The sequence below is a fragment of the Somniosus microcephalus genome, chromosome 3, assembly GCF_052327205.1.
Source record: "Somniosus microcephalus isolate GS21.2 chromosome 3, FLI_Smic_1.0, whole genome shotgun sequence".
In the NCBI taxonomy this organism is placed as follows: domain Eukaryota; kingdom Metazoa; phylum Chordata; class Chondrichthyes; order Squaliformes; family Somniosidae; genus Somniosus; species Somniosus microcephalus.
This window is the reverse complement of record NC_140989.1, coordinates 339,814,043-339,827,185: the sequence shown is the minus strand read 5'-3', so window position 1 is coordinate 339,827,185 and position 13,143 is coordinate 339,814,043. Positions and strand designations below refer to the sequence as shown.

The 13,143-nt window shown below is 45.9% G+C and overlaps 1 protein-coding gene across 1 annotated transcript in view; it reads left to right on the top strand.

Annotated features, from left to right (window-relative positions):
• cfap57 (cilia and flagella associated protein 57) overlaps window positions 1–13,143 on the top strand; it is a 131,186-nt gene that overhangs the window by 72,921 nt on the left and 45,122 nt on the right. Inside the window, exons 9-11 of the mRNA XM_085983245.1 lie at window positions 228–440; window positions 2,188–2,361; window positions 5,253–5,414. Coding sequence (XP_085839371.1) covers window positions 228–440; window positions 2,188–2,361; window positions 5,253–5,414 — 549 coding nt within the window. The remainder of the gene's footprint in view (window positions 1–227; window positions 441–2,187; window positions 2,362–5,252; window positions 5,415–13,143) is intronic.

Sequence of the window (13,143 nt, the reverse complement as noted above, 5' to 3'; positions counted from 1 at the left end):
TCACTACAGGAGGGAATTACAGAATACAGTGACTGTTCACTCACATCTGGATCAATACGGTTCATGTGTGTTGCAATTTAAGTCTGTATGTGTTCAGTGCACATAGTAAAGGCTGAAGCATATATATTATATGTGATTTGTATATTAAAATACAGCGGTGAAGTAAATGATAAAGTGAGCACTTGAGAGATTATACACTGATATTCTTCTATTTCTTCCTCATACAGATTCGCGCTATTGTCTGGAATTCGGACGACAGTAAATTGATTTCCTGTGGTATGGATGGTGCAGTGTATGAGTGGAATACACTGACTGGAAAGAGAGAATCTGAGAGTGTACTGAAGTCCTGCAGTTACACTGGCCTTTGTATCACACCAGATAGTAAAAGCATATTTGCAGTGGGGTCTGATCGAACTTTGAAAGAAATTACTGATTCCCAGGTGTGTAGAATGAGGTGAAGGGGAGTTGCTGTTACATCCTGTGGTAATTTGGCATTTAGAAACTGCTGATCAGCAAGTGCAATACACTAAGACATGTTTCAAGGCCCAGCTTTTCAGAGACATTACCTAATAGTTCCGAGATTAAATTAATAAAACTCTTATTCATTTCAACAGTTCTAGCTGGGTAAAACATAAGAAGGCAGAATAATCCTGTAGTCACTAAATTCTCAATACACAATTTTCTATGCAGAAAAATAAAAGGGGTGGTGAGTAAACCGATGACTGGCATACATTGTTGTACTTTGGAGCGCTATAAAAAAAATGGTATCAGTATAATATCACCACTGGGTAGTAAAATCTATCTACATTAGTAAAAAAAAATGTGAGTTGGGTGTTTTTGAGGGTGTGATTGGTCCGCAGGATTTGAGATAAACAATGATCAAACTGTGGAAAGATATGTATAAAGCTAATGAAAGCACCAGGGTATCATTATTATAGGATATTGTTTAGCAGACATTACTCCTCCCACTGTCCAATAGCGCCCTTATTTTACGACAACACAGAACCGTATTGCATCAGGTATGTGCTATTCCGAACATGGTAACAAACTGAAAGGAAGGAGGGCGGTTGTGATTAGTGTTTGTGATCATTTAAAATAGTTTAAATATTTTGATAAAAAGCATCATGGTTGGAGAAATAAGGAGATAGAAAGAAAGACCTGGAGAGAAACGGAGGTGACAACAAACAAAAGAGGGAGAAAGTGTGTAATAGTCTAAGGGAGAGATGGAAAGAAAGGGAAGCAAAAGGATTGAGTCGGAGACAAGCAGAGATGCAGTAACAGAAAAAGGGAGGCATTTCTTTCACTTTTACTCTTGGACAACACAGTGGAAGAGCAACTAGCATTTACAAAATATGCTTGTGAAAAGTTATGTTCATAAAAGTTATACATTGTTGTACATTGCTGCAATGATATGATATGGACAACATGCTACATTAATATGTAAATGAAGGGAGGACTCGCATGATAACGTAGAGCCATTTGGGATACCCATGAGGTCTTCAGCAACTCCATGTCATATTGCACTTCCAAGCTAGAGCTGATTCTAAATTCTTGATGACATCTTTTTCTGTCAATGGAATTTTTGGGGACATGCTAGCGAATCTTTGGACTGTTACACAAAGGCAAAGCAAGACATGATATTGGGCATGTTCGAAAATATAAAGAAACTGTCGCAATGACATGCAGTACTCAAGTGATGATAACAGCTGGGAACTGATGGGCGAGAAGATTGTCCTGCTCCATCATTCATGACTCTGCAAGCCTGCCGTCAGCAACAAGAATTCCGGAAACTAAGTTAAGATTTGATTCTGAGAAAAAATATACTTTGTTTTGGTCTTGCTTTCAAACATTAGGTTCAAAGAAAGGAAAAATATTACTGTAATTGCAATGTATTTATTTCACATGTCCGCAAGACCACATATTTTACTCTTCTATGCAAAGCGCTGGTGAATTCCAGGGTATTTCATTTTAGTGAAGTAAGCCCCAGTAATATACAGTACTATTACTTATGAAATATACCTTCTATAATGACACTATTATGTACTATTCACAACTTGGTAAGTTACTAAAAGCAGAGTTTTGTTTTCAGGTTGAAACCTCATTCTTTCCAGATTAACAATGTTTCCATGACTGAAACTCCCTGGATCATTTTTACTCTTTGTTTTTTCTTTGCTCCTCCCTACCCAGATTATTCGGGAGGTTCCATCAAATGATGTTGCATATACCTGCGTTGTTATGTCACGTTCTGGACGAATGTTGTTTCTAGGCACTGCCAATGGGATAGTACGAAGTATGAAAATCCCACTACCTGTAAAGCAGGAATGGAATGAGTATCCGGCGCATGCTGGACCAATCACTAAGGTATACTAGATATCAGAATGTTCCTTTGATATTTAGAGAGCAGGTCTTAGTTGAATTGAAGACAGAGTTGGTTCAATGTGCTGGTCTTATTGGTATAGCGTTGTTTCCAGTCTGAAAAAACTATTTTAATGAATGGACCTGAAAACTATAGCTAATAACGTACCTTTCTGGCCCAGCACATTTTTCTGAAAAAGAAACCTATCTGGGAAGTACGGTCGCTTGTTTGAAGGCCTGCATGATTTGTTCTTGTTTAGAATCAGATCACATTACAAGTATGTTGTTAATGCAACAAAACAATATAAGCAAAAATAGAACTCTATGAATAATCCAAGCTCAAATCTGCTAAATCTTTTCTGTGATCTTTATAACTGTGAAATGAATAATATTTATCATCCCCTGGAAGTTTGAAAGGATAAGAATGTTTCTAAACAGATTGCAAGTTTTGAGGTTTAAAATCACTTTCTTGCTGCTCCTGTCTCGATGCCTTTGGCGGGCGTCCTCTGGGGTTGCGAACCTGTGAGGGCTCGGCAACAGTCTGCTGCTCCTGCAGCTATGTAGGGGCTGAGATGCCCATCTCATTTGGGTGAGGACTCTGGTGGGGCTCTGACCGAGGGTTTTGCAGTGGCATGGTCGTGTGAGCGCTTGGAGAGGAGCCCCCACTTCCTTGTTGTCTGCCACCAACATCCCTCTCATGGGTCAGCCCCACTTCAGAGCTAGCAAGTGGCCCAATTTTGAGAGGCCTTTCTGATTTTTAGACATTTCCCCCATCCTACACGCACTTCAGGGGGGCCATGAGGACCTGTTTCTGCACTGGAAGTCCTACTCCAGAGGACTTCCATGAAGGTCTGGTTTCTATGCTCAATAGCTGACCATCGCCCCTCAAGAGATGTCATTCTATTCTGAACAATGACCATGTTTTCAAGACCCTGGTGACTAAGCTCCTCCATGACCATAGCCATCCTCTCCTCTACCATAGCCATCCTCTCCTCTACCGTAGCCAGCCTTACCACGGAGTTAGCCATCCTTTCCACGGAAGTTGCCATCCTTTCCGCGGTGATGCGTTCATGCGCCAATGCCTCCACAAAGGCTCTGCTCATGTTCGCAATGGACTCCTCCATTCGCTCCACACTCACAGCGACCCTGAAGACAAAACCTGCCAGAGACTCCTGCACCTGTTCCTGGAGTTCCAGCACCGCTCTCCTTCTGGATGGACCCGGAGGCACAGGGTCGACATGCAGCTGAGCCAAGCTCACACAGTCCTGCATCCTCCGACGAGGACCCTCCACCGCTGTCCCTGTCTCCACCATCTGCTGATGCTCACTTGTGAGCTGTGATACACCAGGTGCCAACACTACTCTATCTCGTGAAGGTCCCACCGAGGTGTGAGTGTCTGCGCTGGTGCTGGGTGCGCTGAATTCTGCTGATACTGCGCCCTCAGAGTCTGCAGCTTCCTCTGAAGAGTCTTGAAGCTCAGGCTGTTCCTCCTGGACAATCGGGAGGGGGGCTTTCGATGGGCCTGTGAGGGAGTAAAGGAAAGAGTTAGAGATGTGAGGTCAGGGTTACATGCACATTGAATAGTGCAGATGATCATAAGTCAATCTGTTAGAGCATCAGATTCATTATCAGTGACTCATGCAATGTCAATGAGAGAGATGCCAAACTATTCTGTCAACAGCTTGCTGTGATGCGCCCGTCTATCCGTCCCCCACTTGGGAATCCTCCTCAATCCCGGTGATTTCCAGGGCTGCCTCCTCCCAGCCGGTGAGCTGGGCTACTGAGGGTGGCCCTCCTCCTTTCATGGCTCTTTCCCTCTTATTGTGGGCTCTCTTTTCCTGCAATGAGGAACACAAGTGGAGTTTGAGTGAGAATGAAGGAGTGAGTGTAGAGAATGCATAGCATAGATGCTTAGAAGGAGACAAAGGGCCCTCCCTGTGTGTTGTAAGTTGTTGTTGTTGCATCACAGTGATAGCGAGTGTGAGGCTACATGGTGAAATAGTTAAGTGAATGTGACCATAGAGAGAGAGGCAATGGGTAAGGGTGCAAGGATGTAAGTGTCAAGTGGGATGTGGAGGAAGAGGTTAGTAAAGCAGAGTGCTGGTGAGGAGAGGCGATGGGGATCAGATTGATGGAGATGGGAAAGTCATCACTTTTCCTGTTAGGTTCTGCGGCTCATCGAGATGGAGTTGACCTCCTGGGCCACTTGCAGCCACACAGCTTTAGTCTGCTGGGGTGGCTTTTTTCTCCCTGAGGAAGGGAGGAGCACCTCCTTATTCGATCTTGCTCCCTCCACCAGAGCTTGGAGGGAGGGCTCATCGAAGAGTGGAGCACACTTTGGCCTGCTGGTGGACATAGTCGATCAATGAATTCCTTACTACAATCACCATAAATTTTGCAGTCTCCAGAAGAAGCAAGGCTGCTTGCAGGCCTTAAATCCAACAGCATTGATGACTTCATCGGAGACGACTTTCTGTATGAAAAGACTCATTGGGCCAGGGGTTCCCACACGCTGGAAATCAATTGCCCAATTAGGGGAAAATCGCAATTTTTTCCCCACTTCACTTCGGAGTCGGGGTCCTGACACGAATGCCACCTGACACGCCCCAGCCCGCCCACACTGGCAAAATCGAGCCCTATTAATCTCCCTTGTAATCACCCAGTTTGAAAGCATCCACCCCCAGGTTATATCAGATAACTAACCGCAGCTGCTGGTTGAGATACAGTGGAACCCATAAATTCTGTATTTTTTAAATGTTAGCCGTTTCTCTTGGCAAAGCAGAAGAAGATCTGGTGGAGACTTTGGACATCCATTTGCGGTGAGAAAGCCATTAGTGCACATTTTTCAAAATCCTTGGAACACTGCTTTTACCTTGTCCTTTCCTTTCTCTGTACAGATGGTCATTACCTATGATGACCAGTACTTGCTGACGGCTTCAGAGGATGCATGTCTTATGATCTGGAAGATAATTGATAAAGAGGGCCGGGTACTGAAACGAGAAAAAGAAGTTGGCCATGCAGAAGAAATTCTGATCACAAAATCGGACTTGCAAGAAAAGGTAAAGTGCTATTGATCATAAACATTGAAGAGGACTGCACACGCTTAGTGACAAGGAATTTTCCAGAAGGAATTTAAATCTCTTTTCCACACAAAATAAAAAGGTCAAATACCTTTTAAACAATGTTTGCCCTTCAGTTTAGAAAAGCTTACAGCAGGAAAAAGATACCCCAGCTTTCAGTTAGAAATATATAACATTATTCACTTTAATTTATCTGGAGGCAAATCAGTTTTAGTCTATATATTTAAAGCAGTCTTGAAATGTTTGTCTTTGCTGCTAAGTTTATTATCGTGAGCACTGTTCATTTTATTTTTTGGTTTAGGTTTTGCAACTAGATTCCAGAACTATCACTTTTTAGTGTTATTTCTGATTGGTCATTTAAATGATAAATTACATTGGCTCGGAATTTGCAGTCAGCAGCGAAGCAAAGGCTTTCGCGGCTGGCACCGAAGTAAGCTTCGCACAAAGATCTCACGATCCCTGTGTCGAGAAGTTTGTGTTTTCCAACGTGTAATTCAACTCAACAGAGTATAGTGGGGGATCCCACAGTGCGAGCTGCTGTGATATCAACAAGCTGTCTAAGCAGCCAATCAAAACGCAGAATTCTCACAGTCAGCGAACAAGGACGTGAGTAAGCTCTTAAAATTCTAACTTTTGTAAAATGTTAGAGTGAACAAAACAAAGATTGGGGCTCTCACATGGGGAAAAGGCAAACCTGAAATAAAGATGAACAAACTTTGTTAAAAAAATTAAATGTTTCTTAAAAATTGTAGTTTTTATTAAAATGGATAAATTTAAATTATTTTTTCAGGGCCATAACCTCTGTTTAGCAGTCAATACACTCCTTAAACCCCAGTTACACCTAATCCCTTTGGGTCTAACTTTTAGTGGGGAATTTAACAGCGTAATTACTGCGGAAGAGCCAAAGTTTTCATCAGTTTCCCTGATTTGAGAGATTTCACTGATTGCCAGCTCTGTTGGGGGGAGGGGAGTGTGGAGGAAGGGCACAGTGTAACCTGTGAAGGAGCAGTGAATGACAGACCACAACTTCAGGATTTCCGCATTAGGCTGATTTACTGCAGCCCAGTCCCTGGCCTCATCCTCCATTCTGCACAGAGGGAAAAGTGAGAGAGGGCAAGAGCGCAGTAGTGCAGGCAACGTAAAGAGAGAGGAATGGAGAAAAAAGTAAATTCAAAGGAGAGAAAGAATATAGAGGGAAGGGAAAAGGGATAATAAAACATCAAGGAGGCTGAAAAGAGGAAGTGAAATAAGGAAAAAAAGGAGATAGATGGGAAGAAATGATGGTCAAAAAGAGAAAAGATTTTAAAATAAGAGCTATCTATATGGCAGTAAGTTTGTCTCCTCATCTAGCCTGGCATTCTGGTGACATTGGCCGCGATTTTGCCAGCGCTCAGAGGGTGGGTTCGGAGACGGATCAGCTGTTAAATTCGGAATGATTGACGGCGGGTTGCAAACCCGCCTCCATGTGAGTTTTCAAAGTGCCGGGTCTGTGATATCAGAACAGACCCGACACCAAGCGGCGGGGGAGGCATTTAAGATACTTAACTGCTTGTTAAGTGCTTGTTACCTGCTATTTTGCCAGCCTTTTTCTATTTTGCAACATTTTCAACAGGTTTCTCGTCACTCGCAGATCACGTCAGGTAAGTATATCGGGAGTTCCAACAAGCTCAATAGTTCACAGCTGCAACTTCAGTATAAAATCTAACCTTTCACATCTGTTCATTGTCAAATGTCAGAGGTTGCTGGTTTCAGGATTTGGAAGACACATTTGATCTGTATTGAGGCTGCAAGTGTGTGTTGTAAACTCTATATGCACTGTCACCTCCTTGGAATAACCTCCCTCCCCAGTGACTGACTTCTTCTAAGATCTCATCTTCAACTACCATATATAACAGCAGAATGGGAACGATTTATACTCTTGTCATCCTGGTCCTCAGAATCGGAAGAAGATCAGCCGCAGCAGCAGCAGAACCAGGCACACCAGCATCACCAACAACAAGAGCGCCAACCTTCTCCTCAACCACCTGATGCTGCACAGGGCAGAGGCTATCAGCGCAGGGCTGCACCTCGCCGCAAGAGATACCCCCAACACAGGGTTTACTGACAGAGGATGAGCTTCCTCAACATGACTGAGCAGCAGCGCCAAAGGAGGCTGAGACTTTAGCGACAGGCAGTCACAGACATTTGCACAATGCTCGATCAGGACCTGCAGCCCAGAGGAGCAGGTGGACACGCCTTACCAGTGACTGTCAAAGTCACCACCGCCCTCAACTTTGCGTCAGGCTCCTTCCAGGGATCAGCAGCAGACATTAGTGGCATCTCCCAGTCGGCCGCCCACAGATGCATCACGCAGGTCACCGATGCCCTCTTTGACAAACCCGCAAATTACATCCACTTTTCCAGTGATGAAGCCAGTGTTACCGGGCGGGCACTCGGCTTTGTCAATCTGGCTGGCTTCCCACGGGTGCAGGGCATCATCGACTGCACACATGTGGTCATCAGGGCACCCCTTCAGAACCCAGCATCATTTATAAACCGCAAGGGCTTCCACTCCCTTAACATGCAGCTGGTCTGCAACCATAGGAAGAGCACCATGCATGTGTGCACGAGATTCCCTGGCAGCTGCCATGACTCTTGCATCCTGCACCAGTCCACTGTCCCTCAGCTGGTCGCACCGCCATACAAACTTTCCGGCTGGCTCCTTGGAGACAAGGGCTATCCCCTGAAGATGTGACTAATGACACCGTTGAGGAAGCCCTCAAATGAGTCTGAGTAGCGCTACAATCAAAACCACATTTCCACCCGATCTCTCATAGAGCAAACAATAGGGTTGCTCAAAATGTGCTTCAGATGCCTGGACAGATCTGGTGGAGCCCTTCAATACGCACCAGCCAGGGTCTCCAGAATCGTTGTTGTCTGCTGCGCCCTGCACAACATCGCACTGCAGCACATGAGGAAGAAGGAGCAGAGCGCACAGCCTCTTAGGAGGAGGTGGACAACCAGAATGAGGGTCAGCAAAAGGAAGACCTGGAGGAGGCAGCTGCCCCAGTGCGACCAGCACGCGAGCACATTGCTGCCTGTGATGCCAGGGATGGGCTAATCAATGTCAGATTCACGTAACTTTGTGCAGCACAGACATGTGGCTGCCACATACACATGAAGGTTGGTATTACCCCACTGCCACACCATAGAGCATCTCTACAGTGAACTGTTCAATTCTTGCACTGTCACCACCATTACTGGACAATAAAGGCGTCCTTACCCTTGTCTGTGCCACCTCAGTTTGTGACCACACATATGGCAACAACATCAATCATTCACAATACATTACTTTATTACAACAAAATAAAAGAACTGAGACTCAGCATTCATTTATAGGAAATCACCCAAGTGACTACCCTAGTGATTATTTATGTGTGAGCCTTCTTTTACGCGTGCTTCTAAGAGATGCTACCCCTGTGGCTTCAACAGATGTAGAGGCAGGCTGCTCACTTCCCTGCTGCGCTTGCTTAGACGCCTTTAGCAGTCAGCCTCTGGGTTTTGGAGCCCTTGAGGGCCCCACAAAAGTCTGCTCCTCCTGCGGCTGTGCAGGGGCAGACTTGGCCATCACTGCTCGGGGAGGCATATGGGGCTCTGACCGAGGGGTTGGCAAGGGGAGGAGCGCTTGAAGCGGAGCCCCCACTTCCATGTCCCCTCCCGCCATCATCCTTCTCATGGGCCACCTTCTCTGCTAGCAAGTAGCTGGAGAGCACCTTGCTGCACATCAGTGGGGCCATGAGGACCCATTTCTGTGCTGTCATTCCTCATAACAAGGACGTTCATGGACCTCTGGTTTCTCTCCTCAATATATACCCATCTATCCTCCATAGATGACCATCTATTTAGAAGTGTTACCATGTTCTTCTGAGTCTGGCAATTTATGTCCTCCATGGAGGTTGCCATCCTTTCCATGGCAGAACCTACAGTTGCCAGTGCGTGCGCCATGGCGTTGCTCATATTTGAGATGGACTCCTCCATTCTGTGCACACTCACGTCACCGTGGTTGCAAACCCTGTCAGAGCCTCCTGAACTAGTTCCTGAAGCTCCAGGATCACGCTTTTCCTGGATGGCCCCAGAGGCTCAGCATCTGCATGCAGCTCAGCAGAGCTAGGAGACTCCTGCAGCCTCCGACGAGGAGTCTTCACTGCTGTCCCTGTCTCCACCATCTGATCTTGCTCACTTGTGATTTGTGATACACCAGGTGAAAACACTACTCTATCTTACAAAGGACCCACCGAGGTGTGCGTCTCTGCGCTGGTGCTGGGTGCGCTCATTTCTGCTGATGCTGCTCCCTCAGAGGCTGGAGCATCCTCTGAGGAGTGCTCCTGCTCTTCCTCCTGGACAGTGGGGTGCCGGGCTCTTGATGGTCCTGTGGGAGAGTAAAGACATGAGTTAGACATGTGATATGTAGATTGCAGACACATCCCATTGTGCACATGATTAGCACTCAATTTCTATTGACATCAGATCCCAATCGAGTCATTCATGATTACAAAATAAGATGTCTGGAAAATAATTCTGTCACCAGGTTGTTCTAATGAGCCCCTCTCTCCGTCCCCCACTTCAGGCTGCTCAACGTCTCCTGCAATCTCTAGAGCTGCCTCCTCAGCGCTGGTGAGATCAGCGAGCGATGGTGGTCCTCCTCCTGTTCTCTCCCTCTCCCTCTTATTGCGGGCTCTCTTTTCCTGCAATGAGGGAAAGGAGTGCAGTTTTAGTGAGAGTGATGGAATGAGTGTAAAGAATGGATAGCATAGATGTTTAGAGGGAGACTATGATGGAGTGGGGTGCCAATACCAAGTTGCCTCCTTTTGAGTTGTTAGTTGTTGTCATTGTATAACATTGAGGGTGAGTGTGAGGGGTGCATAGTAAGATGGGGATGTGATTCTGTACATAGGGAGAGAGGGATGGGTGATGGTGCAAGGGATGTTGGGGTGAGTAAGGATGTGCAGGAGTAGGCTTGGCAATGCAGAGTGATGGGGATGTGAAGACAGGCACAGCAGAATTAAGGTAATTGTGCTTTTATGCTCACTTTTACTGAATGCAGGATATCATTGAACCTCTTCCTGCATTGCACCCAGGTGTGAGCAACACCAGACCTTGCAGTGACCTCCTCAGCTATTTGCAGCCAGGCTGCCTTGGTCTGGTGAGGAGGTCTCCTCCTTCCATTCCCAGGGAATAGTATCTCCCTGCGTGCTATGACTCCCTCCACAAGAACATCGTTGAAGCATGGCGCAGCCCTCTGTCTCTGTGCAGTCATTTTGCTCTCAAGCAGCACTCAGGTGTGTGGAGGTAGAAGTGACAACAAATGTGGACATGGCCCCCCTTAAATACAACGGCAGCAAATGCTTCATCAGAGGAGCTGAACAGACCCACTCCTAGTGATTGGGCCGGGCAACGCGCGCCGAGGGCTTAACAAACCCAATTATCGCAAAAGTCTATCAGCAGAGCGGCTGCAGCCGGGAGCTGGACCGGAACCCGTCAACTACCTCTCCCGACTCCAACCCGCCTCAGCTGGGAAAATCCAGCCCATTGTGTGGGTCCTGCCTCTCACATTTTATTCATGTACTCTATTTTATTGGGCCAGAAATTCCTAAACGGGGCTTGCAGCGCGTGCAAGCCCCGTATTTGCACTTACCCCGCGCTACTGCAGATCAGCTCCAGGGACGCCTGGACTTGGTGTTTGAAAAAGAAGATTCCCGGGCAGCGTGTGACGTCACGCCGCCCAGGAGTGCAGCCAGCGCGAAGCCAGGAGCGTGCAGTGCAAGTGAGACATGCCCCTTGAGGTCTCAGTTTCACTGGACACGCCCCCAATATATCTGTCAAGCTGCTAAGCATTTTTACATGCAAAGCAGCAGTTTAAATAGGTTTTTGGAAGTTTTTTGAAGATTTTGGTAACTTTTATAAACTTTTTAAAAAGTTTACATTATTTTGAGTAATCTGAAGTAGTTTTAAAGAGAATTAAAGCAATTTAAAGACTTTTAAAAGCCCTAAAAGAATTTTTTTAATTCCATTTATTTATTTAGCAATGTCGTCGTCATACGTGTCTTCACACTGTTCCCTTTGGGGAACTGTATGAAGTGGTGGAAGGATTTATGGCCGTGATTAACGCTCATTCCGTGACCGTAACCATCTTTGAACCAGCCATTAGGGCGGTTAGTCCTATGGCGGGAGGGTTTTACGGGCTCCCACAAGCTATACAAGGAGGGGGGGCCACGCACACCCACAGACGCAAATATCCCACTGGATGTCAACCCAGAATTTAGAGCCGGAGCTCCGACTCCACTTGCCGGGACTGTCTGGAGCGGGGTTCGAAACCCTACCCTGATCTGGCCCAGCGGCGGGGATCCTACCGCTATGACAAAGGCCCAATCCGATTAGCAACGTGAAATGGCAGCATAGGGCTCCAGTCACGGGGAGGGAAAAGGCGCAGGAAACGTATGGGTGTCACCTTTTGTGCGGAGTGGGCCTTTTGCGTAGCAGTAAGCATCCCCGCCGCTGGGCCAGAAGGAGTAGGGTTTTGAACCCCACTCCAGACAGTCCCGGCAAGTGGAGTCGGAGCTCCAACTTTAAATTCTGGGTGGACATCCAGCGGGATACTTGCGTCCGTGGGTGTTGGTGGCCCCCCTCCCCCCTCCTCAGATGGGTTGTGGGAGCCCGTAAAACCCTCCCGCCATAGGACTAACCACCCTAATGGCTGGTTCAAAGATGGTTACGGTCACGGAATGAGCGTTAATCACGGCCATAAATCCTTCCACCACTTCAAACAGTTCCCCAAAGGGAACAGTGTGAGGATACGTACGATGATGACCTATTGCGCAATGCACCTCCTTGGACCCTCAGTCGCAGATGCGAGGGGGCAAGTCGTGCAATTGTTAAATTTTTAATTTTATTGACATGTAATATGTTGGCCCAGTAATTCCCTTCCAAATGCGCTAGTACGGTCGGGGTACTTACGCATCTGGCCGGATGAAATGCCGGTTTTCAGCATGCACAGTGCATGTGGGGAAAACCGGCATTTCCTGTCCTCTGAACAAAGGTGTTCAGAGGCAGAACGCGTGCGACTGCACAGGCAGCGCGTGCGCAGTATAATTCACCGCTTTCATTAATGCTTTCAGTGAGGTCAAGTCATTACAACTTACACATGAAAAAATCATGGGTACAGTTGCTGCAGAGGCTGCGGAGGAAGATATTTCTTATCGTGGAGCTTCTGAAAGTATGTATGTCTGTATATATTCCTTTGCGTGTTATGTATATTTTCCTTTACTTATGTGTATGAATGTATTATTTAATTATGACTTTCAGAGAAAGTAACTTATTGGAAAATCATAATTAAAAACATACATTCATACACATTAGTAAAGGAATATAAAACATACATACATATACGTAAAGGAATATATGTGGACATACATACATAACTCATTCTCACATTCCATTCACACAGCCACAATTGCTCCTTCTACCTACCGTTCTGAAAACCCTTTAAAAAAAAAATTTAAACTTTAAAACTTACTTAAAATTTCTTAAAATAACTTCCCTCCCTTTCCCAAACAAAAATATTGCATTTCAAAAGCTCCACGATAAAATATATCTTCCTCCGCAGCCAATGAACAACTTTACACTTGCTTTTTTCAAGTGTAACTTGTAAGGACTTACCCTCACTGAATCC